At 47.4% G+C, this 27,393-nt stretch overlaps 1 protein-coding gene across 1 annotated transcript in view; it reads right to left on the minus strand.

The window, feature by feature from the left end:
* The window catches only part of RABL6 (RAB, member RAS oncogene family like 6), a 56,553-nt gene that overhangs the window by 22,609 nt on the left and 6,551 nt on the right, over positions 1 to 27,393 (minus strand). The window contains exons 3-8 of the mRNA XM_078878100.1: positions 24,953 to 25,087; positions 18,674 to 18,721; positions 16,162 to 16,214; positions 5,327 to 5,412; positions 3,539 to 3,679; positions 3,052 to 3,157 (exon numbers count right to left, since the gene is read on the minus strand). Coding sequence (XP_078734226.1) covers positions 3,052 to 3,157; positions 3,539 to 3,679; positions 5,327 to 5,412; positions 16,162 to 16,214; positions 18,674 to 18,721; positions 24,953 to 25,087 — 569 coding nt within the window. The remainder of the gene's footprint in view (positions 1 to 3,051; positions 3,158 to 3,538; positions 3,680 to 5,326; positions 5,413 to 16,161; positions 16,215 to 18,673; positions 18,722 to 24,952; positions 25,088 to 27,393) is intronic.

Consider the following 27,393-nt stretch of genomic DNA (forward strand, 5'->3'; position numbering starts at 1 on the left):
CGAGGGAACTCATAAGAAATACCAAGAATAAATGTAACACACAGGACCACATGAATATATTGCATAAAATCTCCTCGGCCACCTTTATCTTCCAACAGCTTGGCACAAACACATACAGCCTGAATACGTATGGGGGATCTGGCCTCGAGATGACCCCCACTCAGGGCGGCCATAAGGAGAGACCGCAGGGAGGGGCCGAGAGGGCACCTGGGTTTCGTGTTTCCGAAGGGTAGGGGACTTCACCTCTTGGTTTAACACAAACAGATAAACTTGACGGAAATCACCCGCTCGGGGTCACCAAAGGATGGGAAAAGAGGGGGGGGGGGGCATATATATTTTTTTTCCCTCTCGCAAGAAACGCAAGGGAGGAAATTCAGATAAAAGGGGAGACACTGACACACATAGAGCATCTCGCCCATCACCACCGACGGAGGAGCGCCACCATCATCTCAGCCTCTCAACACAGAAGACTCAAGAAAATCAGCAAGTATGACGGGGCCCGCGAGCCGTCGAGGTGCGAGTGAAACTGACGGAGACTTCAGTTATCATCCTCGAGCAATAGCGAAGACACTCAACGACAACTCAATGTCAACCTAACGTCACCCAACAACGAACGAGAGCTTCGTTCTTCGCCAAAGAACCCGGAGTCGGCGAGCGTGCACAGCCGCGCCGTCCATCACCGAGCGCCAAGATGCCAGCCTGCCCGCGCACAAGTGAACGAGCTTCGCCCCTTCGTCCGGTCACCAAGCCGAGGTGCCAGCCTGCCCGCGCACGAGTGAACAAGCACTGCCGTGCCGTCAGTCACCGTACGGGTGTCATATCCGAGGGAGGAGTCGGAAAGCGAGCAGCTCACCGCAGCCACGCTCGAGCAAGAGGGACCTTCTCCGAAGTCGTTCGTATCCACAACCCCCCCCACTCAAAGACCCACACACGCACGCTTCGACGTCACGAACTTACCTAAGAGACTATCTATTCCACCCACACCATCATATCAACCCTAGCTGGCCGTGAGGAATCATGGCCCATCGAGTGATTAAGAGTCCGTCGGTTATAAGAGTGTGAAGTTTCTTGCCTTTTTTTTGTTCTCTTATCGCATTAACGACCAATAGATTCGTCGATGCAAACTAAAACTCTCGAATCTTCATTACGAATCGACACGTTTACAGAGAGAGAATATCTTGTCCAACCTGTTTCTTTGTCATAGAGTCTCGCCGAAGAATTAATTAAGAGCCAGATACGCTCTACCACGAACACACGCACCCACCCACTATTGTCAAACATTTCGTTAACAAATATAATCTTGCCGACGAATCGATTGACGTATGCTTCGCCTTCGGGGTACAATAAGTGCCTTTATTGCCCGTCATATGAATATCGTTGCCTGCTTGTTTTAAAACTCGGCCGGTCGCCGGTTGTGCTCGATACATGGGGGAACTAATGAGATGTCTGGTGGAAAAGTAGAATTACGATTGTTAGAAGAATGTTAGCCTTCAGTTTCGTTAATTGCATAATCTCGCCAATGAATCTATTGACGTATACCTTTGCCTTTGCATGTTAGAGTATCACATGTTTGTTTAGAATAAAATTGTTAACACAGAAGTATCTTGAGTGTTTCTTTCCAAGTCCATGCAAAACTGTCGTATTCATAAGAACTGTTACCTGCGATGAGATATGAATTTGGAGACCTAACATAACATAAACACACTAAGATAATCAAGAAATGTTTAATCAAAGATAATCGTGTTATCCTGATTGATACAACTCTGGATAAACGAAACTAAGCTTAATTATCCTAACTGCACACATTAACATAATCGCAAGCATTCGCATAAATTACTACGATTATCTCCGTGATTATCATAATTTATGCATATTATTACATACATTAACATAAATTATGCGATTTACGCATTTTTGAAAATTTCATTAATTTTTATTATTTTTATCAAAATTTCATAATCCAGCATATACAACATAATGTATGCATTGTCTTTGAAACTGATTTGCCTACACAAGAGATTTTATGGCCTTGTCTCACTACCTGCATTAGACCAGAGAATGGAAAAATGTGAACAGCATGAAGATGATGCAAATGTCAAAGCTATGATGTATGTTGTATGTATGTTGTCCGTATGTTGAACTTCTTTCCCGTCGTACATAGCCAACCGTGCTAATTGGAGGTGCTCGGGTTGAGCAGTTACCGGTATATAATGGCAAAGGGTCCCATAGATGCAAGTGGACAACACTCAATCTTTCAGTAATCTACTTGCTGTACTGCACCTGAAAGGCACCTGGCTGCCCCGCAGGCTTATTACACTTGTTTACCCAGGAGGGTCGTGGTAAGTTTTCATAGCAAGGGGTTGACGATTGCTTTGTGTTTCCGAATCGAGTCAATTTGCGAGTCATTTTTAAAACACGGCTGGTCTGGACCGTAACACCGTCACATAGTGGCCTACTTTTGTGAATGACTTCACGGGATATTTAATGGCCACCATCGGCACGTGATGTTTTACGGCCAATACAGCCACAGCGTGAACAGATCCAGCAGCCTGCCGAATGGGAACGGCGAACCAGGCAAGCGGCATGCCGGATTGGAACAGCGAACCAGGCCGACGACCTACCGGATTGGAACAACGGACCAGGCCAGCGACCTACCGGATTGGAACAGGGAACCAGGCCAGCGACTTACCGGATTGGAACAGTGAACTAGGCTGGTAACCTACCGGATTGGAACAACGAACCAGGCCAGCGACCTACCGGATTGGAACAGGAAACCAGGCCAGCGACCTACCGGAATGGAGCAGGGAACCTAGGCCGGTAACCTACCGGATTTGAACAAGGAACCAGGCCAGTGACCTACCGGATTGAACAGCGAACCAGGCCGAAGGCTTGAAAGATTGGAACAGTAAACCAGGAAGAAAGCGTTCCAAATTGGAACAGCAAACCAGGCCAAAGGCATGCCAGCTTGAAACAGCGAACCAGGCCGGCGGCCTGCCGGCTTGGAACAGCAAACCAGGCCGGTGGCCGGAATGCCTCGACCGGGACCCTAACCTGCAGCTGCAGGAAGGGGATGTTGAAGAACTTGTGCAGGAACTTGAGCCCAAAGCCGTTCTTCATGGAGGATTCCCCGTAGTTTACGTAGGAGGCACCCGGGGGACTGGGGAAGACATGGGGGGGAAGACATTGGGGGGAAGACATGGGGGGGAAGACATTGGGGGGAAGAGGGAGAGAGCAGCGGCATAAGCGAGGTAATTGGTGAGCCGTGTGCGTAAGCGAAGTGAGCAAGGTGACCGAGGTGAGCGTGGTGAGCGCGGTGAACCGTGTGCGTGAACGAGTCGGTGAGCCGTGTGAGTGAGTGAGGTGACTGGTGAGGGTGAGCCATGGGAGTGGGCAAGGTGAGTGGTAAGCCATTTGAGTGGGTGAGGTGAGCGGTGAGCCATGCGAGTGAGTGAGCGAGGTTGGCGAGGTGAGCAGTGAGCGAGGTGAGTCAAGTGAGGAGCGAGGCGAGAAAGATGAGGAGCAATCAGTGGCCGCTCACCGGTCGAGGCCCTCGAAGAGGCTGTGCACGTCGTCGGGCAGCACGACACGGTGCTCCCCCATGTCGCGGTGGTTCCCCAGCACAATCACCGGCACGTGCAATGGCACGCGGCACAATTCCCGCTCCACGTAGCTGTAGGTCCTGCACCGCCCCACGGCCACTGCATCACGCAACTCACGTACTCGCCAAACCCCACTCGCTCACTCCGCGGCATTAACTCGCACCACAGAGATCGCACGGCCACGCGCACCATGACGACTTGTTCACTCGCCCACTTGCTCACAAAACAACTACGAAACTCTGACCAAGCAGGAGCTGGACGCCATCATCGAGGAAGTGGAAGAGGACGATACATGAGGGCCCTCGAGGGCCACATGAGGGCCACACGCCGGCCACACGACGCCTCTGGTTTTTCCAAGAGGTGGGGCAATCGGACCAAGAGAGCCACACAATGGTGCAACAGCAGCTTATTGCATGGTTAAACTAAACTATTTTTGATACCAGGTAAAGCCTACTAAGCTGTATAGCTCTTTTTCAGAAGTGACCTGGCTATCACAAATGATAGCTCAAGGAAGTGGCTTATCATCACGTGCAAATGTATAGCAGCCACGTGAAATTCTAAATGTGGAGGGAAAACGGTGACTCGGAGAAATATACACACGACCGTGGAGAGAGAGACACGCAAACTCTAAATATACAGCAGGCGTCAGGGTCGGGATCAAACCGACAACCTCCTGTATACCAGGCAAGGTACTTACCATCTCACCACTCAGACCACGGCATTAACTGACCCCACCACAATCGCAGACACCACACAACTCACTCACACCCACAACACACGCACTCACAACACGACACTCACTCACACATACTACGGAACTCACTCATTCACACCACTACATACCCACACACCAACGCACCCACACACCACAACACTCCCACACATCTATGCACCCACGCACCCGCTCACACCACAACACATTCACACACCCACGCACCCGCACACCACAGCACTTTGTCACCCGTTGTGCCGACACACTCAAACACCCCAAATGCTGACAATCCAGTCCCCCGAGGCGGATTAACTGTTACCACCTTCTCGCTATTCATTCCTAAACCACCTCGATAGCCCATGTGGCAGCACACGTGCGCTTGCCAGCAGGCAAGGCAGTTCAAGGCAGTTCACTGTGACACGGTGTGCACCGCGACCCTATCGTCAGGTTAGTAGTGCTCCACTGCTAAAACACGCGCAACATATTTGACAGAAAAAATATCAACTCGTGTCCATAAGCTCCATCGTGTACTCACCAGGAGAGAGCACAGCTCTATAATAAGATGCGTGTGTGTCTTGGTGTAGCAGTTAGCGCGCTGCACTACGAACCCGGCGATCCGGGTTCGATTCCCGCTCGTGGCCAACAACCAGTGACAATTATTTGAACCGGTCCCGGGCCTCCCCTTGGTCGACTCATCCTCAAATGATTACCTGGTCCGGTGTGTAAGCATCCCACTGGGGAGACAAAGGCGGCCAGGCGTGGTGTTGGCCACCCACCCCCTCGTGTGCTGTGCCAGACTATATCGGTGCACGCCAACAGCACTTGCCACAACAGTCTGTTAAGGCTATATGGGGGATCTTTGCCTTTTTTGTCGTATTAGGCATTTTAATTTGGTCGTGCCAACTCTTGCTGCTATTTGGGGGTTTGAATCCTCAGCAGCACTGTCGGGGTTGCACACCAGCACGAGCGACGGCCCGTGCTGGCACGACGGAAGGAACGAAACGCGCTCGCTTACCACTGCTTGGTGATGTCGAACATCATGATGACGCCGTGGCAGTTCTTGTAAACATCAATGCACTCGGCGTCCAGCGCGAGCTCATCCTGCAGGAACACACGCGCATCGTCAGCGATCCCTTCTCTGCTAGAGCTCGATAGCCGGCGGTTAGTTACCTCCAAGTCACTCTTCTATCGCTACTACCATGGTTGATATTCCCGTGAACTTCGACTTTCATTGATTCCTCCACCCGTGTTGAGGAATTCAGTCGACCGAACTATTTCATCTCATCTATTTCGATTTAAAGCTTTCGTGACTGCAGGGATTCATCTTCTTGGTTCTTTCGGTAAAGTCACGTAGAAGGGAAGTAATAAAATAATAAAAATAAAACATAATAAAACAATTCTCACGACGTTTCGGCCACAACGCAAGCAGCCGTCCTCAGGTGAAAACCAGGTCTGTCGAGGCGACAGCGTCTGAATGAAACAGCACACGTGCTTGCAGCATATATAAGCTGGGTTGGAAGGGGGGAAAAGAGCGCCTTGACAAAAGAGTATGCATATCAAGAGGCATTTAGCATATTTATGGGAAATGCAGGTATGTGATTAGTACTACTCATGCCCGTGCATTATGCAGGATTAGCAGCATCAAAGGGAAGGGATATGGGAAATGCAGGTATGTGATTAGTACTACTTATGCCCGTGCATTATGCAGGATTAGCAACATCAAAGGGAGGGGATATGGGAAATGCAGGTATGTGAATAGTACTACGTATGCCCGTGCATTATGCAGGATTAGCAGCATCAAAGGGAGGGAATAGGAGTAGCATTAATAAAGGGAAGGAGTGTTAATAGTATGTAGCTGCAGTAACTAAAACCACCACGTAAACAACTAAAGTATAAACTACATAGTATCATCAGTATACTAAATATACTCTACAATAAGCTGAGTTACTAACAGTAAGTAATACATTACAATTCTACGTCGTAAAAAATATATAATATGCTTCCATCTAAACTTTATTCTCTTACATCACACGAGTCTACACTGTACTATATACTGCCATAGACAAACCCAAAATTAAATTATATACTGTTATGCTATAAACCACTGTACCATTTCACACGACGGTCAATGGTACAGAGTATAATAACAAATAGTATAACATTTATATGCTTAATACAATGTACAAGTAATATATAGTATCGTAATTGTATAGTCAATATACAGCAGTGTGATATACATTAGGGTGGGTAGAATAATACATAGTGCAATATTACAATGTATAAGGTGGTTTATAGCAATACAGTATATAATTTAATGTTGGGTTTGTCTATGGCAGTATATAGTACGGTGTAGACTCGTGTGATGTAAGAGAATAAAGTTTAGATGGAAGCATATTATATATTTTTTACGACGTAGAATTGTAATGTATTACTTACTGTTAGTAACTCAGCTTATTGTAGAGTATATTTAGTATACTGATGATACTATGTAGTTTATACTTTAGTTGTTTACGTGGTGGTTTTAGTTACTGCAGCTACATACTATTAACACCCCTTCCCTTTATTAATGCTACCCCTATCCCCTCCCTTTGATGCTGCTAATCCTGCATAATGCACGGGCATAAGTAGTACTATTCACATACCTGCATTTCCCATATCCCTTCCCTTTGATGCTGCTAATCCTGCATAATGCACGGGCATGAGTAGTACTAATCACATACCTGCATTTCCCATAAATATGCTAAATGCCTCTTGATATGCATATTCTTTTGTCAAGGCGCTCTTTTCCCCCCTTCCAACCCAGCTTATATATATGCTCCAAGCACGTGTGCTGTTTCATTCAGACGCTGTCGCCTCGACAGACCTGGTTTTCACCTGAGGACGGATGCTTGCGTTGTGGCCGAAACGTCGTGAGAATTGTTTTATTATGTTTTATTTTTATTATTTTATTACTTCCCTTCTACGTGACTTTACCGAAAGAACCAAGAAGATCATCTCATCTATGCTTTGTTCAGACACCACACTGCGGGTCACAACAACACACTAACCCAATCACCAACTCACTCACACACCCACCCACTCATTCAGCCACCACACTGAAGGTCATAACACTTCTCTCGATGCTTCAACCACTTCGACTCACCGTCAACATTCCATCAAGTTTCCAAAGCCCTCAGAGCCTGACTCACTAGTCAAAATATTATGTCGTCATTGCCACAGACGCTCCTGCAGGATAGTCATCTCCCTGATGCCACTCATCACCCGTACAAACAGAGCGGTTTTATCGTTACTTGTGGAGCCACCCATGCGGCCGCTCGTTCGTTCTTGTTGAAACTACAGCAGCGGACGTTAAACAATCAGCCCACTTCGAATAGAGGCCCCGAGACATCGCTGGCGTAACTTCAACGTTGACAGTTTCGTGTCCGACCTTGAAAGGTCTGCATTGTTACAAAAACCCTCCCGCCGAAGTGACTGCTCTTTCCACCTGCTATTTGTTGTCCTTATCCTGCACCTCCGATTAGCACGGTTGGCTACGTACGGTGTGAAAGAAGTTCAACGTACGTACACGCGTGTATTCACGAGCACGAAGATCAGCGTCGTGGTTACGACCAAGGCTGTCGCCATGTGAAAGCAACGACACGTCGGCTGGGGCGGATCTATCGTCAGTGTAAAACTCCGGCCACTGTGACAGCGCGGCGGGGATCACTTTCAGCCACAGCGAACAAACTCCTACCGGACGATTACGATCAACTCCTGGCAAAATAGTTCCAACTTGTTCTGGTCAAAGCTGAGAGTGCGACTACAGCCAACTGTATATACGTGTATACGTTGAACTTCTTTTGCACCGTATGTAACCAACCGTGCTAATCGGAGGTACGGAGGAAGGACAACACCTTGCATAGCTGCCACATCAAGCTTACTGCCAAAGATCAATGACATCTGCCAAAGTTCTTGAGGACAAAGATCGATGAGATTCATTTAGCTGCCGTCAACACATCGGCCCCTGGATTAATCCCTTGACCAGTCAATAGCCTTACAAATGTCAGAGACGTAACAAATGACGAGGTCATTAATATTATGAACAAGTTCTCATTCTAATGATGTTCACTACATGCTGTGCCGACTCAGTTAATAAAGGCCACTGTCTCAACAGTTAGCACCAACAATCACAAGAATACGCAATGCACAATTTCACGAGGGTTTGTTCCCAGCCAACCACAAACATGCAACTGTACAGCTAGTCTTTAAAAAGACCGACGATCTCAGTTCCTAACAGCCAATCTCAAACCAATCTGCCTACCTGTAAGATCATTTTAACCAGGACAGCCGCGGTGACCGCCCTCAATAATGTTCTGCGAGCCGTAGACACGCTGGTCATGCCACTGTCCAAGTGGTACTGGTTTTAAGTTCGGCTTTTGATACCGTGGATCACAAGACTCTCCTTAAGACCCTCGACAGGCGTCTCGATGTCTGGGATAGGGCGCTGGATTGGCACGCTTCGTATTTATCTGATCGCTCACAAACATTCCACTTTAGATTGCAGTGCTCACCGACTTATTAAGCAGACTGTGGTGTCCCACAGGGTTCTGTTAGTGGTCCACAATTCTTTATAGCCTATGCGGAAGCTCCTGCTCACAACATCGGTGCGTTCAATATAAATTACCAATTATATTCTGACAACACACAAGTGTATCTCCATCCTAACTTAACCGGTATCCATCATAATAGTGCCAACAAGACCTATGGCTCTTGTCAAAATTCAACAGTGTGTCACAGAAATCAACAGCTGGTGTGCATCATGGCGACTTCAAGTGAACCCAACAAAGCTGAAAGCAAATGATTCAACAGCCAAACCAACCTACGGAAGATTAGCAGCCATGACGACTGAGACCATGCGCTCACCCGTTTACCCATAATCCACAATCGCTCCATTACGGTGTGTACGGAACGCTGCAGCCCGGCTGCTTATGGGACCACTCGCCTTCCATGACCGCGTCACATCTGCTCGTCGAGAGTTGGCTCCCAGTACAATTCCGGATAGCGTATGAACTGTGCCGATTAATACACATTGCCAATATACAGTAGACTCTCTATTATCATGTGCGGTTTATCCTATTTTGGGATTAACCAAATGCACCTGAAATTGACATAAATGAATAACTCATGGATTTTCCCTGAAGCCCAAATTAATAATATAAAAACAGTCATACATTATTCTTGGAAATGTTTATAAGTCACGTGCTTAATTCAACCAAATATGTTGCTTTAGTTAATGTGAAAACCATTGTGATCGCCTCTATAGTACAGTAGTTGTATATCTTTGCAAGTGCCTTGAGTTTGATTTATGTTGATTGGCGTGGCTCTGCTGCTGTCCACTTAGTGGGCCGAGTCTTCTGTGCGGTAGCAGCAAAGTGTTATCACTGAGCACGCACATAGATCAGTCGATCGTTAGTCTTGGTTCTAAATTAAAAGAGTATCAAAATCATCAGTTGTGCTTCAAAAGCCATTAATTTACATCCGAGTGGTTTTGGCATAGAGATCCGCTAATAAAATTATATTTTTGGATTTTCCGCAATTTTGAATCATCTGCGGCCGTCCTCCCCATCATTAGCATGGATTGAATCTATTGTGTGCATAAAAACAAATGTCCAGTCTGTTTGTTCAAACCCTCACAACCACAGCAAACCTCATTGATGGGCTGGTGTTCGCTCTGCAGTCAGCTCCGACTACGTCGTCCTGCGTGTAAGCAAAACGTTTGAGGAGCGCCGCCGCATTCTCGTTCGCTGACCCTAAGGCATGGAACTCACTCACCAGAAAACTGCGTGCTGAAATTTTTTGTAATATCTTTCGGGCACTTTTTAAAATGTTTTTTTATCAAGCTGGCTTTTAATTCTAAAACTCAGAATTGATAATGCAATGTGCCGCTCGTCAATATTGTAAGGAGTGCAATAGCGGTCACCATTGTATTTCTTATTTCTTCCCTTACACTCCTCCCATCATTCACTTTTCCAAAGCTTTTATAATAAGTCCATTAGCTGGTTACCTCTGACAGCTCTGTTTGTGCGTGTTTGTTGCTGGGCCATTTGACTTCTTGGGCCTTTGGGCCGATGCTCGGATAACCGCGTTTAAAAATATATATATATACATAATGAGAGCGCTCTGTTGTGTTTCCCTTCCTTAGCCGGGACGGCTAAATATTTTTACACAAGGGGGGGGTGATGAAATGAGAGCGCCATCGCCTGGATTATCAAGAGGGCATACATAATAATTATACAGTCCATGCTTATCCATAGTTGGGTTTACATCTAGGGAAAAGGTGAGAGGCGGTTCCACCAGGGAAGCCTCTGGAACGTTCGGGAAGGTTCCAGGAGGGGTGTGGCCAGAGGCGGGGCTTAGTCCCGGGGTAGGGGGATATAAGCGGGACACAGAGCAACGCAAGGGGTCGGTGTTGAAGACTGAAGAGGAGCCCCGACGCTGCTGCCCCGCCATCTCCATCAACCACGTGGCGGCTCGTCCTCCAGCCGCCCAGCCGCTCCCTGGAGCACCGTCAGCCAGCGGTGCGTTGGAGAGCGGTGACGGGTTCATTTCATCGGGACGGATTGCTGCATGATACACACCCGGGCACTGTTGGTAATAGCTGGCCGGTTTCACAGACGCAATGAAGGAAGTTGGCTCGTAGAGTAGTTGCCGCGGCGGCGGGATCGTCGACGGTCGCAGCCATTATTCAGGGTGTTAATGTTCACATCCTGGTTGATACGGGGGCCTCGGCTACGATTGTCTCCGATGTCATTTTCCAGTTGTTGAATATTCTGGCGTCGTGTGTTCGGCCGGTGTACGATGTGTGTGTTGCGGCTAACGGGGGGAGTATGGCCATCATTGGCCAGGTTGACGCATTGGGGAAGTTCACGCATCGGGACCTGTGTTGATTTCGCGCACGTTGGCCGTGCCTTGCCTGTTGGGCACTGATTTTTTTGTCTCCGATGCCGGTTAAGATCCTTGTCAACCAAGGTTGTCTTGAGCTGCCGTCGGGTCGTACATTGCGGTTTTTGTCATCGACGTTGCCACAACCGGCGTCCGCCGATACGGTTCAGGCGTTGGTTGATACCACCGTCCTTATTCCGTCGGGTTCGCAAGTGTTTATTCCGCTCCGTTATCGCAAGCACATAGGTTGCGTTGTCGCGGAAAACGGTGTTTTGTTGACGCCCTCGAACGCTGCTACGCGAGGGCTGACATTGGTATGCGCTCAGACCATCGCGGGCACTGTCTTCACTCACGCTACCACCGCATTTACCAACCGGGTAGAGCGCACGTCAGCGCAGGCTGCCTGCGCTGTTGGGCAGAAATGCTCAGTGGACGATCGGTGGATTGCCAACCTGTGTGCCAAAAACGCCTCGTTGTCACCGGCTCAGCGTGAGGAATTGCGCCTTGTGTTTTTCGAATTTTCTGACGTATTCAGCAAGGACGATTACGACTTGGGTCGTAATCGTCCTTGGGTCGTAATCGTCCTTGTTGTCTCATCATGTAGATGGGCGATGCTGCCCCCATTTGGTTGAATCCGCATCGTATGGGGCCGTCAGAGAAAGAAAGTGTGCGCCGCGCCGTAGACGACATGTTGGCTGCAGACATTATTTCGCTGTCCACCAATTGATGGGGCGCTCCAGTTGTTTTGGTTAAGAAGAAGGATGGTAATCTACGATTTTGTGTGGACTTTCGACGCCTTAATAAGGTTTCCGTGGAGGACGCGTATCCCCTGCCTCGGATAGATGATTCGTTGGATGCGTTGGCCGGAGCGCGGTTTTTCTCTACACTTGATTTGTCTTCTGGGTTCTGGCAACTGCCCTTCGATGAGTCTTCGAGGCAGAAGACCGCGTTCCACACTCCCCAAGGTCTTTTTCAATTTAATTGTTTGCCGATGAGATTGAATGCCACTCCTGCCACATTTCAACGACTTATGGAACTTGTCTTGGCTGGTCTCCAATGTGACACTTGCCTTATCTATTTGGACGATGTCATCGTGTTCAGCTGGTCGTTTGAGGACCAACTCCTCAGGCTGTGCGCCGTTTTTGCGCGGATGCGTTCGGCAAATCTTAAATTCAAACCAAAAAAAAGTTATCTTCAGTGCGGTATTTGGGTCACATTGTGAGTGCCAATGGTATCTGGACCGATCCCACTAAGACGACTTGTGTACGTGATTTGCCAGTTCCTGCGAGTGTGGGAGATATCCGAAGCTTTGTCGGCTTCGCCTCCTATTATCGCCGGTTCATTCCGGGATTCGCGTCTATCGCGAAGCCATTGCATGCGCTTACGGGTAAAAATCAGCAGTTCCATTGGGGCCCGGAGGAGGAGACTGCTTTTAATACCCTTCGTGATCGTTTATCGGACGCGCCTAATCTCGACTATCCTGATTTTTCGTCCCCCTTCATCCTTGACATGGACGCCAGCGATATGGGGATCAGGGCCGTCCTGTCACAGGTGTAGGGGGGCGTTGAGCGCGTCGTGGCGTACGGTATTTGGGTGCTTTCGCCGGCAAAATCCCGATATTGTGTCACTCGTCGGGAGTTGCTGGCGATTGTTTATTTCGTATGACTTTTCCAGCCCTATTTATATGGCAGGTGATTTGTCATACGCACTGATCACGAGGCCCTCCAATACTCGTTGAAGATCGAGCAGCCGGGTGGTCAGTTGGCTCGCTGGTGGGAGTGTTTGCAGGAATATGTTTGATGTCACCTAACGGAAAGGGGACTCGGCACGCTAATGTGGACGCTCTGTCGCGATGCCGCTTGCATCTCGATGTGCGTGCCGATCCGGGATAAACCGCTGCACTCCCCCCGGCGTGTCTCGTCCTATGGCTGCGTCCAATGTTGAGACGGATTCGGGCGATGCGGTGCTTCCGTCCGCCGAGACAGTATGTTGGGGCTTTCGCGTTCAGTGTGGATGCGAGAACAACTCTCGGATGATTTGTTGACCTCCTTGCGGGATCGGGCAGCATGAGTTGTGGGTGATTCAGAATCCATCAAGGACGGTCGTGTTTTTGTTCATGACGGCTTATTGATGTGGCAGGATGCCATGCCGGTTCGGCTACGATCGGTTGTTCCTACTTCCCTCCGTGCGGGGCTGATCCGCACCTTGCATTGTGAACGACTCTTCCATCTCGGTGTTCAGAAAACTTTGCTTACTCTTCAGAGGGATTATTATTGGCCAGGCATGACGTTCAATGTCACCGGGGCGCTTCGGTCGTGCACCAAGTGTGCACGACGGAAGTCACCTCGGCAGCGTTATGTTCCGCCCTTGCAATCGATTTCCGTCACTCGGGTCAATGAATTGGTCGCGTTAGATGTGTCATTCCCACGCCTCGTGGGAATAAATATCTCGTCGGGGTCCAATATTTCTCCCGTTGGCCTGTGGCGTGGCCCCTGCCAGATCAATCTGCCTTGTCCATTGTTGATGTCTTTGTGAACGGCGATGTCATGGATAAGGGGGCGCCAGAAAAGTTGCTCACCGATCAGGGTAGAAATTTTACGTCTAAACTGTTGCGGGGAGGTGTTGCTTTGGATACCAGGAAAATGTTTACGTCTCCCTACCACCCTCAGACCGATGGTATAGTGGAGCGGTTGAATCGCACCTTGTCCGCTATGTTGTGCCAGATGGTAGATGAATGACAGGCAGACTGGGATCTTCAGATACCCAGCGTTCTCTCTGCCTATCAGATGGCGCCTCACGCTTCTACGGGATACTCGCCATTTTTCCTAATGTATGAGAGGGAAAACACGCCGCCGTTGGATGTCCAGTTGGGCTCCCCAATTGTACCTCGTAAATCAACTCTTCCCGATTATATTCAACAGTCCCTACGGTGGGTTTCGGAAGCACGTGAAGCTGCCAGGGTAAATACCTCCAAAACTCAGGGTCGAAATGAACGTTGCGCACACCGGTCGAAAGAGGACATGCCGTGGTCGGTTGGGGATGCAGCGTGGCTTCATTGTCCACAGGTGCCGCTTGGCACCTCTGCTGAACTTCACAGGCCATGGCAGGGCCCTGTGACGATTTTGGAGGTTTTGCGCCCTCAGTGTGTTCGTGTTCGTCATGGTTGCCGGTGTTGGTTTGTTCACCCGTCGCAGTTGAAACCGTTTATTGCTCTTGTGCCGCCATCGTCATCTCCAAATCCCGGAATCCCGGTGCCTGACGTGGCCAACAGACCTGTCATCCCTGTCAAGGGTGATCTTCCGCAGCCTGTTTCTTTGCCGTCCACAGCGCCCCTGAAGGTAACGGCGGGACCGGAGGACGTCGCCATTTCCCCGTGCCCATCTGCGGGGGATCTGGCCGGACCGCCCATTGTTGGACCACTACCTCCACCAGCCGGTGTTCCTGTTTCGCCACTGACGGATGGACCGGCTATGCGGACACGCTCAAAATCGTCACGATTTTCTTAAGCGGTTTCAGATTCGGGTTGCGTGTTTTTCCGCTGTGTTGTTGTTGCGTTGGGGGGGTCCAACATTCCGTTATAATTCTCTCTTCGAGGTGTGTTCTGTTCATGGGGCTAATGGCGCTCTGTTGTGTTGCCCTTCCTTAGCCGGGACGGCTAAAAAAGAATTACACAGGGGGGGGGTGGGGGGGTGATGTAATGAGAGCGCCATCGCCTGGATTATCAGGGGGGCATACATAATAAGTATACAGTTCATGCTTATCCATAGCGGGGTTTACATCTAGGGGAAAGGTGAGAGGCAGTTCCACCAGGGAAGCCTCTGGAACGTTCGAATAGGTTCCAGGAGGGGTGTGGCCAGAGACAGCGCTTAGTCCCGGGGTAGGGGGATATAAGCGGGACACAGAGCAACGCAAGGGGTCGGTGTTGAAGACTGAAGAGGAGCCCCGCGCTGCTGCCCCGCCATCTCCATCAACCACGTGGCGGCTCGTCCTCCAGCCGCCCAGCCGCTCCCTAGCGCACCGTCAGCCAGCGGTGTGTTGGAGAGCGGGCGAGCGCCACGTGGCATGGGGCAACGTAGACACACGAAGAGTGGATATCCGCGGAGCAGAGACGGAGATACGTGGCTGTACCGAGCTTTATTGAATAAACAAACCGAAGTTACTTACCGTGTCGGAGATCACTCATTGCACATATATCACTGCGAATCCTACACCTTCACCACACGACGGCTTAGACAAGGAAGCCGCCAACAGCAGGTCTTGCACAGCCGTTACAGAGACAGCATGAGCTAGAGAACCGGTGCGAGGCTCATCGATACGCATCCACAGGAGCAGAGGGGTCCGTTCTGAAAGGGTCACTGTAAGCGATGGTATTTAGCACGTTTCGCCGCTGCAAGGCGGCGAGTGTTTCCTCGCGGCAATTTGGCCTGGGGATGACCAGAGGCAACTTATCACGAGGGCGCCTTACCTGAGCAAAGTACTCCCCAACGTCGACATTGCCAATATCAGACACGGTTCCAAATGGTGCCTCATCGTGACGACGGTGCAATTCCTAACAGCCCTGCTACACGTGATGATTCAAGATTCAAGAAAAATAAAAAGAAGTAACATTGCTAAGACTCTCTTGCCCATTCCTTGCGCACAGCTGCCAAGCTGCCCAGCTCATCATCTTCAATTTCCCGATATTAGGAAGCCACTATTGCTATGCACTTTTAAATCATCTATATTGAAAACAAATATATTTAGAACTGCTTTGTGTATTTTGTTTGTTGTGCTTCCCCCGCACCTCTGATTAGCACGGTTGGCTATGTAGGTGCGAAAAAAGTTCAACAAAACCACATATATTGAACCAAACACCACAGACACTTTCAGTATTGACACGCCCCGTTAACGGCGGTGAGAGCGGAAGTACCGGGGTGCAGCCCTCCTTACCTCCTGGGGCTCGTTTTCCAGCTTCAGGGAATCCCCTTTCTTCCTGCTCCTCCCTGCCATGCACAGCACGCAACACAGCGTCACGCACCGCGGTTCTCACCTCAACACCGCGTCATGCACCGCGGTGCTCACCCCAACACCGCGTCACGCACCGCGGTACTCACCCCAAGCAGCACAGCATCTCGCACAGGTTTACAGTAAAAGCGCAGATGGGTTCGCACGTGGATGCGAGTAAACAACTCAATTACAATGTTACCAGTTTTTGCTTGCAACTAATTCACACCTGAATTCGTATGGTTTAAATTACGAATGCACGCATGCACATTGAACTTCTTTCGCACTGTATATAGCCAACCCTGCTAATCGGAGGGGCGGGAAAAAGGACAAAACACGCAGGTATACAGCGCCCACGAAGGTTTGGAGGGGAAAGTTTGCAACCCGGCAAAGATTATTTTGTTGAACTCGATGATAAACCAAGAGACCAGGGGTGGAGTCTTGTTGACCAAAACAACAACGGCAACAGCATTAAAACAAAGTAGGCGCACTAAAAGCTCGGACTTGCCGAGACTTCCTCTGAAGACAAAGCGTCATCCTGAGCGTCAAAGTGAGGGATGAACAAAGGGGTAGAGCGGTGAGACGCGACAGGCAGCAGAAAACAAGGGGCAGGCGACTTGAACAAATATAAGGGCAGGCCACATAAACAAATAGAAGGACAGGAGACATAGACAAAAGAAAAGAGCAGGCAACATCAAAAAAGAGAACAATTTTTTTAAAAAGGCAATCAGTCGGAAGCGAGAATAAGAAACGGAACCAATAAGGGAGGCAAAAGAACGATGGACATGCGCAGAGATCGGTGACAAGTTCAAAACCCGCGGGCAAGAAAGCAACGTCGCAATGTTCAAACCAACAAAAGGGTCTTGTGTTTGGTGCCTTGTGCTACAGCAGCTACATCAGTGCAAATTCCCCAAAAGGTAGCACTGTTTTCACCTTCGCAACGCTGGTTCTTAGGATTCAGCGTCAGCACCGGCATAAGGGATGACATTCCATACAGGCAGCATCGTCCTTTCCTCTAAACATCTGGCAATTCGCGAATACTGGTTCAAGCAAGCCCGCTGATCAGACACTGAATGTCGAAACCGGTCAAGGGTATCGAGTTGTCATCATGGCCAAAGCCATGATGCCGCCGTACCTCACTACTAACGCTCTCTACCCTCCGCCAGATCCCGCAGCTGCAGCACAGGAAACGCGTAGCGACATGCAACGTGTGCCCTGACCAGTGTCCCACCATCTTCTCTTTTTTCTGTTAATAAATAACAATAATAAACTATGTTTTATTTTACCAGGTAAGGCCCACTGAGCTATGTAGCTCTTTTTCAGAAGCAACCTGGCCACAAATGATAGCTCAGCAAAGTGGCTTATTGCGTGGAAATATATAACAGCCAAATATTCTAAACAAGTGTGACGTTGATTCTAAATGTGGAGGGAAAAAACCGGAGGACTTGGAGAAAAAACCACACGACCATGGGGAGACACGCAAACTCCAAAAAGGCGAGGGAGATAACATCTCGCCACCATCGCCCGATTCGTGACAACCACTTCAATGCCTGTCTCGGCAATCGGCCTTTATCCATCAAGCACTGATCCCACCCAACACAACTGGTTGTGCATAACTATATCTAAAACACTCACATGACACGCTATCTTCTAGGCTTCTGCATTGCGTATCCTGTCGTGCGACGGAATTCATAGCATTCACCTCGACACAGCTGGCCTCAAATGTCAACAACTTATTGGCTCGAGCTGCCGAGTCAGCGTCCAGCTCTGTGATCTACACATTAATACAGATGGCACTCCTGCCTCCAATAGCCTTCTCTTTACGATCAGACTTACCACAGTTTTATCTGTGGGACCTTTTGCCAGCATCAAAATGATGAAAACATAACAATAGGCTTTACCCTTTCTGGCAATAAAAAAGGTATTGCAAGGCATCCTTATTTTTACGAGTTTGTTCGAGTTAAACCAATGCTTCTAAAAAAAGACGTTCACCCTCAGAAGGCAGTGTGGCTAATGGGATGTACGTACCGTCACGACCTATACGATCTGCTAATTTACATCTGCTCCATGTGCCGACTCTGTACCTGGGGTGACCGAGCCTTTGCATGCACTGCGCCAAGACTACGGTACGCCCTGCCACCTGTGGTCAGACAGGCGAGGTCGCACACTTTGTTGCGGTCTTCTCTAAAGACTCACCTGTTTCACCTGGCCTACACTTCCCATGTATGACCAGTGGACTCTGGACTCACAATTTATATTTCACTATTTATATTTCCCAACTTCGTGCATGGCGCACTGAGGTCCTTGGATGAATTGCGCCTTATAAATGTCAATTATTATTATACAAATATTTTACATTTGTTTGTGGAGACACAGATAAGGCAAGGTGTATCGTATGCTCATATATTGTTGTAAATGTGGTAAGAGGTAAGTACATATTGCTTTGTCTGCCACTTGCCTTTATCAACGACATCCCAAACCTCCACCTTGACGACATCGTCCGTAGCTGCGCAAAAGGAAACAAGTAGAAGCGTTAAACATAATGATGGGGACATGGGTGCATAATGTTCCGTAACGTTTTATTCGTAATGAAGAAGCTCATAGATACAAATATTTACATCCACCATGCAGACTGAAAAAATATAATGAAATAATCTCATTGATGTAGTGCAGGGGTGGAGAACGTCCGGCCCGCGGGTCGTATAAGGCCCGCAAAATAATTTGGTCTGGCCCTGCCAAGGCAACCACAGGCGGGACTCGAAATTCATTAAATCTAGGAGCAAACCTGGAAAAGCAGTTGCGAGTAGCAACATCATCAAAACCAGCTAACATCACACACCTCACCAAAGAGAAGCAGTTCCAGCCATCACATTAGGGGTGAGTTAATTAAATGTTTGACCAAATATAACAGCCTAATTTTTAAGTTGATAATTTTGTATGGCCCGCGAATGATGTTATAAATATCCAAATAGCCCTTGGCAGAAAAAAGGTTCCCCACCCCTGATGTAGTGTATGCATGTTGAACATCTTTCGCACAGTAGGTAGCCAACCGTCCTAATCGGAGGTGAGGGGGAAAGATAGCAAGCCAAATATAAAAAAAAAACTGTTCCAAAGAAATTAGTTGTAAAACTAGATGATATTCTATGGTTCTTTCAGTAAAGTCACTTTACCAAAAGAACCATAGCATATGAATTCCTGCAGTCACGAAAGTTAAGTCAAAATTTAAACCAGATGATTTAAAAGTGCATAACTCCAGTGGCTTCCTAATATCGGAAGAGCATTCCAGACGGCCGCATGGATGTACAGTTGATCGTGAGACAGAAACTAAATCTGCTGCCGTTTCATTGAAAAAAACACACAAGACAGGCGGTACGACGATCCACATTTACGGCATTTATACAATGCCACCATGGATCAATTTACGAAGCAGAAACTTGATTAAAGAAGCATCTTCCGACGCGACTGAGAACAAATTCGAACAGTCGGTCTGGTTTTCCGACGTGACTTGACGTGGAGCTTTTGTTATTCTGCACGCATGTACGTTGAACTTCTTTTGCACTGTACGTAGGCAACCGTGTTTTTGTGGCTTTTTACCGACTAAACCCTGTTAAATGTGACTGACAAAAGGAAAAGCACATCGGCAAGTCATGCTTCTGCTGTTTCAACTGTCAACGATCCCATTTATGACGGGGTTTCCAGGAAGCAGGGACCACCTGTAATTCTACACATTTCAAGAAGTAGTGCAATCATCACTCGAGAAGTGGAATGCCAGCCGAAACGTTCATGGCATGAACATGATGCAGCGCAGTATCGATTGGCCTGGCAGGTGACGTCCCAGCCGTCCGGCGAGGCTCTGTGTACAGAACACTGCCCACCATCCATAAAAGGTTTTTTTGCTTAGTTCGCGTAAATATGTCGTTAAACCCGTCGCCACCCGATACAGACAATTAGTCAAATTTGTCACGTAAACAAAACGTGCCAATTTGTTACTAGTTCAGCACACTGGTGTGTTGGAGAGTAAACCCACAACATTTACAATTCGAGCACCTGTGACGTTTCGCCGGTAATTACAACCAGCATCGTCAGGCGACAGCCAGAGTTGGTCGCGAAAGCCTACGCGTTAAACTGACTGCCCAAATAACCATTTTGGTTATTTATTTAAAATGTATTTATCTCAGAACGGCCTCAATGAATATCAAATCTTTTTCAGGATGGTTCCGCTAAGTTTTCACAGGAGGGGGCAATGTTGCCACTCTGTGTGATCCTGCATGAATACAAATTACCCCTCCAGACCTGTCGGCCTGGAGGGGTAATCATGGGTATGGGCCAGTTACATAATGACTAACGAAAAGGGAGCGTATCTGGAGTAAAGGTGAAAGGCGGAGTCATTCGGAAAGCTCTGGGAACCTGCTCGATGGTTCTGGAAGGGGGTGTGGCCGGAGGCGGGGCTTGGCCACGCTGGGAGGGATATAAGGGGAATGGAACAAGAGGTTCGGGGCTGTTGCGGGTCCTGGGTCCTGGCTGCGTCGCTGCTCGCCACCATCTCTCTTCGTCGTCCGGCCGCGTGGCTGATCCTCTGCACGGCTCTCATCTTCGTCGTCGCTACGCTAGTCAGACAGCTGTGTCATTAGACGCCGATGATGGGGTTGTGTAGAAGGGTTGGCTATGTGTAGCCATGTAGATACGTTCTGTATAACGCCCAGTATTGTGCCCAGTGTGAGAATAAATAAGAAGCTCTCTACACGACATGTCTCGGAAGTCGCTCACTACACAGGTATGCCTCCATACATAATCAAAGTTTTTTTTTTTCAAACCTTCATTTTGGATAATCTTGATCGGGAAAGCCTAAATGTGTTAAAATGGTATCCCTCGATTTACCAATGTTCAGTTTTATGCAACTTCGCGTTTATCGACAAATGATGGACACTTTTCGATCAATTAATTTTCTCTCCGGCCACGTGCGCCATGAGATCATCAAACGAGAAGCCACCCAGGAGGCTGGGTAGTCATCAACCCGCGACAGCGTCACGGTGTCCCTGCAGTGGCAACAATGACGCCTCTACATCGCCTCGCCAGTCATTCCTGCACGGTTTGCTACGTACGGTGCAAAAGAAGCTCAATATACATACATATATTTCAACATGCAGATCTTTTGGCAAGTTCCCTGGTCCAACAAGGACTGAATCCATATGTACCAACTTTGGTAAGACACTGCCTTACCAACACTTACTTTACCGGGAATGGTACATTCTACAAACAAAATGGAAGTTTTAAGCTTATCTTTTTTCTCTCTCTCTGGCTTTTTGTTTTCTCTCTCTGCCTGTGTCCTCTCTTTGGAATTTTCACACTTAAATTCTAACTTATCAATCTTTGAAATACGTAATCAACCGGGCTATGCATTGATTGTGTGTTGACCGACTCTCTGTGTTGCATTACATTACATTTCGATATTTTACTAGGTTATTTAATTTTAGTGTGTCTTTCTCCTAATTTTCAAGCTTGCGTACCGTACCACGTCGTCGTCTTGCTTACCGTACCACAGTCGTCGTCCACTCATTGACATGCTAATTTTTTCTCTGCCCCCTCCCTCTCTCCGCCCCCGCCCCCTCTCTATATTTAAGGCCTCGTCACAGAAATGACCTCTCTCTTTCTGCCGATACGTGTTCTCTCTCTGTGTGTCTTTGTGATGTCTGTCTGCTTGTGTGTCTGTCTATAGTTTTCTGGTTAGATTTTTGTTGCTATTTCTTTTATACCTGATGATGATTGCTTGTGTTGCAATCGAAACGTCGTAGTATGCTATTATTTAATTTATTATTTTATCTTTATACATGACTTAACCGAAAGAACCAAAAAAAAAATGAGGGTACCCCAATGGGTTCTCCCTTATCGCCAGTGGTAGCGAATGTTTTCATGGAGAAATTTGAGACAGATGCCATCCAGACATCCACCCTACGTCCTTCCTTGTGGAAGAGATACGTAGATGACACGTTCGTCATCTGGCCACAAGGCCTGCCAGCACTGAACCAATTTCTCAAACACATCAATTCCATACACCCATCTATCAAATTCACCATGGAAGTGGAAAAGGATGGCAAGCTACCATTTATGGATATTTTGATCGAGAAGAGACCTGATGGCTCGTTAGGACACTCTGTCTACAGGAATGCCACCCACACGAATGCCTATCTAAAGCCTGACTCCCACCACCATCCAGCCCAGAAGAATTCCCTCATCAAAACTCTACACCATAGGGCTCGTTGCATCTCCGACCGGCATCACTTAGCCAGTGAGCTGGAGCACGTACACCAAGCCCTCAGGATGAACTCTGCAGACCCATCGCCTATTACACTGGTCAACACACTTTTTCTGGCATAAGGTATTCCAACGGTTTTAAGGTAATCTATCACATCAGGTTTTTGAGATATCAAATATTGCATTTTCAATAAAAACTTGCAGAAGAAAAATATTAAATAAATGTGGATATCTACATAAAATTATATTATAAACACACTATCCTAAAAATACAGCACCATATTTTAACACTAAAGGAGTCACTGACTCGCAACAACTTGCAATCATAAGTGACAGAGTTAATTTCGGGTAAAATCAATGAAAATGGGGTATGCCGATAGCATAAAATGAGATGTGATAGAGCAAATCTGAGATCAGATTTGGAATCAGCACCCTGAAATAAGTCTAAAACAGCTGCAAAAGTCCAGGCCAGAAAAAAATGTTTTTTTTTGTTGACCAGTGTTATCAGATTTGTTCATGAAGCCATCCTGATATATAAACACAGACACAACTTCAACCGAAAATATGGGTACAAACTGAGCAATCATTGCAAGGACGTTATTAACCAGGTAAAGTCTTAACTGACTGAGATGTTTCCATCCCACCTGTCTATGTCAGCTGTTATTTCCGACTCTCTGTGTGTCTTTCTCTCTCTCTCTGTGCATCTCTCTCCGATCTCTACTTCAGTGACGTGGGTACTGCCGCGGGGTCCACTTTCTGCCCCGCCTCCCCCCCCTCTCCCCCACCTTCTCTCTCCCCCCCTGCAGCCGCTGCTACGGTGGACCACTTTACTCCAGTGACCTGGGTGCTGCCGCGGGATCCACTTTCTGCCCAGCCTCCTCCCCCCCCCCCCTCTCTCCCCCCCTACTGCCGAGGCCTATATAACCTCGTGCCACGGCAGATCTCTTCGCCTACTTCAGCAGTTTTTTCTTGCTGTGGTTGTCCCACCTGATGACGATTGGTTGTGTTGCGATCGAAACATCATGATCCATTATTTTTTCTACCGATGTGACCTTACCGAAAGAACCAAAGAGTATGGATTCCTGCAGTTACGAAAGCTTCAAATCAAGATTTTCCCTGAAAGAGTAAATTACTTTTGTTGTTAATTACTATTCAATAGTTTTAACATTTATGTTATTTTATTATTATTATTGTATTGTGAAACGAGATATAGGTACATATTTTTAGGTTAAGGGTAGAATTGGAATGACTCTCAAAACTAAATGTAGTTTTACACGTGTTTTTTTTAAGAACGCATCCCTTTGTAAACAGAGGGAGGGATACCTGTAATTTGCAGGAAATTTTTCAGCATTGGGATGTTTAGCCGATACCGGGTGCATTCTACGCTTATTATCTTTTGAGGTTTTTTTTTATTGCCGACACCGGAGAACCTAGAGAAAACCCACACAGGACATGGAGAGAATGTGCAAACTCGTACACACAGGAAGGTGGCCGAGTCGGACATCAAAGCCAGGTCCCTCTGGCTGTGGGGCACGAGTGCTACCCCTCGTTTACGCTGAAGACATGACAAATTGATCTCGATATTCCCGACCAGTTTCGACATTCAGTGTCTCATCAGCGGACTTGCTTGAAACAGTCATCAGGAACTGCCAGATGTTTACAGGCAAGAATGATGCTTCCTGTATGGAATATCATCCCTTACATTGGCGCTGACACTTTAATATCTCACCCAAGCTTATGCTGAAACTTACAGTCGGAAGTGATTAAAAAAAATAAACGAAATTAGCCAGCATTTAATTTGTTTCCTTGAACGGTCTCGGTGAGAATGTTATAGGTTGGATTAATTCATAAAAGACCGGTCACTTCTTAGCAGTGGTTAATCGCATGTTTCTGGTGGTGCTGTATTGAAAGCGGTGCACAAGTACAAATAACAAAAACTAAACGGACTCATCTAGAACACTGTGGCTCTAAAGAGAGAACAATAAACGTTCTTCGCAGCACATAACAAAGTGCCAAGGGGTCGACTTGTATTGGTGAAAGTGTTGAGTTTTTGTTATTTCTCATCAGCAGCATCACTCAGCAGAACACACAAGGGCCATGCCTCCTGCCGTCCTTACTCTGAGAGCGCAGGGTTTGCCACAATGTCGTCGTTGCGATACTCTACAACATTCATCTTGACACGACGATTATTGATGCAGAATTGTGTTCCGCGCCTGTGTATGTCACGCTAATGATGGTTTGAAGTTTTTCAACAAAAGTTCACTCGGCAAAAGCCCGCTACTGATATTTATAATCCATAAAGCTGCGTGATCTTTAACACTTTTGATGCACACGCTGTCACAAAATTACGATGGCCGTATAATCGCCATGCCATCCATTCAAATGAAAAAAGCCTTGACAGCAGAACTAATTTGTGGGTAATAGCTATTTTTATTAAGCGTACGTACACCTAACAGGATGTGTGTGTGTTGACTGCGGGAGAAACCTTTGTAGTTCCACTGGATGCTGGCAGCTTGGATCTCCTGCGTGGGAATGTACTCCTCCTGGAAGCGCTTGCCCTGGAGACGGTGCCACAGCGTTGTCTTGCCCGTGTTCCGGTCGCCACGGATTATGATTTTCACTGTGCAAAGACAGACAGCGACAGCGTCGGACACCGGGCAATCTACTTATCACGGCAACCTGCAAAGCCGAGGTCAAGAGGTCACGATATGTTATATAGACCCGACAGACCTGTCTCTAGTCGGCAGTAGTTAATCAAATGTTTCTGGTGGTGCTGTATTGAAAGTGGTGCACAAATAACACCTCCGGTTAGCACGGTTGGCTACGTACATATATAGCATGGTCAATGCCACAGATGCCATCACACATCACCATTGCTTCCTTCCGCCTGTTTCAAAGTTAACCAAGTCCAATACACTCGCAGAAACGCAGAGACATGCGTACACATGTAGACAGAGACAGGCAAAAAGACAGGACCATACGAACAGACACACAGACATGGAGACAAAGAGACACATAAAAACAAGGAGATGTGGAGATGCTAAAATGAAGAGAAAAAGACAATGACAGAGACACAGAGATAGAAGTGGGCTGGGACAGGACATGTCGCTAGTCACAAACATGTAGAGCACATGAGTTGAGAGACTCGTGTGCTTTAACACATACACCTTTGTATGTCTCTGTTGTTGCGTTTCTCCGTGTTTGTGTGTGCGTCTCCTTTTCTGTGTCTGTGAATGCGTGTGTCTGTGGGGAACGGTAGTGTAGTGGTCAGCGCGCTGCGCTACGAATCTGGCGACGATCAACACCAGTGACAATTATCTCAACCGATCCTGGGCCTCCCCTAGGTCGACTCCGCCTCAAATTAGTACCTGGTGCGGTGTGTAAACATTGCGACTAGGGTGACAAAGTCGGCCGGGCATGGTGTTGGCCACCCACCACCTCGTGTGCCGGTACTTGCCTTCATAGGTTAAATCGTGGTCTGCAATGATCGGCATTTTGTGACGCAGTGTTCATGAATGCCGAAATATAAAATGAACTTATTATTCAATCGTATTTACGTGCTGGATTTATACAACAGTGATGCTGTGGCAGTGCTCGACCAACAACGGGAAGGTAGCGGGTTCACAGTCTCAGCCCCGTTATCCCACCAGTATGGCTAACACAAGTGCAACTTTGTGGAAACTCAGAATAAGAATATTTATTTCAAATGGAGGAATCCAATGAGCTATAAAGCTCTACTGGACATCTGTGGGTGTCCTACAGAGAGACTGGCCAACCGATAAACGTGGAATTTCCGCGAGCAGCCCAAATGCAGCTCGTTCCAACGTGGATTTTTCTCCGGGTCCTCCGGTTTTTCCCCTCCACATTTTGAAACCTGCATTTAGAGTATTTGGCTGCTGAAAATGTCCACATGATAAGCCACTTCGTTGATCTATCATTTGTCGTCAGCGATATTGCTCAGTGGGCCATACATGGTATAATAAAAAGTTTTGTATAGGACCAACTGCCTCTCTTGATAAAATGAATAGGCCAATTATTTCCATAAACGCAAACCAAGTTAACTCTCTATTACGTGGTGAGCAACCATTGTAAGTAACGTTGGAGAAATGTTAGTTTTAGAAGAGACAAAATATGCTCTTAAAATATGAGATAGGGATTAAACATTTTACAGTGGGGAAAACTTTAGCACAAATCTATAAAATAAGTAAGATGCCAACTACCATATTCTCCATATTAAAATACGAGGAAAAAAGTTGTCTCAAAGAAAAAGTTGTGAGTCAGTATTACAATCCACTGGGCATGTGAGACTATATTTGAATAACTTTATCCACACCAGGTATAGTCAACAACTTTATTGGCTCTACATTGCCATTTCCCCCATTATTACCATATTATCCAATTATCAGATGCATTTTTTCCCCAAAGTCTCCTCTCTAAGTCGTTTTCCTCTCCAACACACCTGTGTGCTGAACTAATTGAAAGATAGGAGAGCGGCCTCCTCTACGAGGGCATGGAAGTGGCTATGTTAGTGAGAGAGTAGCATGATGTTAATGTGAGAAAATTAGCAGGGAACTGAAAGATAGGAGAGCGGCCTCCTCGACGAGGGCACGGAAGTAGCTATGTTAATGTGAATGTAAAATCGAAGAGTGGTGTAATCCAAAGGCATGAGTGCAACCCAAAGGGTGCAATCCAAAGGGCATGTGAGCATGAGAGTGCAATCCAAAGGCATGAGAGTGCAATGCAAATGACATGTGAGCATGAGAGATCTAAGAGAGAGGCATAGAGAGACACAGAGAGTCGGAAATAACAGCTGACATAGGCAGATAGGATGGAAACATTAAGTCAGTTAATACTTTACCTGGTTAATAACGTCCTTGCAATGATTGCTCAATTTGTACCCATCTTCTCAATTGAAGTTGTGTCGGT

The sequence above is a fragment of the Lampetra fluviatilis genome, chromosome 49 (assembly GCF_964198595.1).
Source record: "Lampetra fluviatilis chromosome 49, kcLamFluv1.1, whole genome shotgun sequence".
NCBI lineage: Eukaryota > Metazoa > Chordata > Hyperoartia > Petromyzontiformes > Petromyzontidae > Lampetra > Lampetra fluviatilis.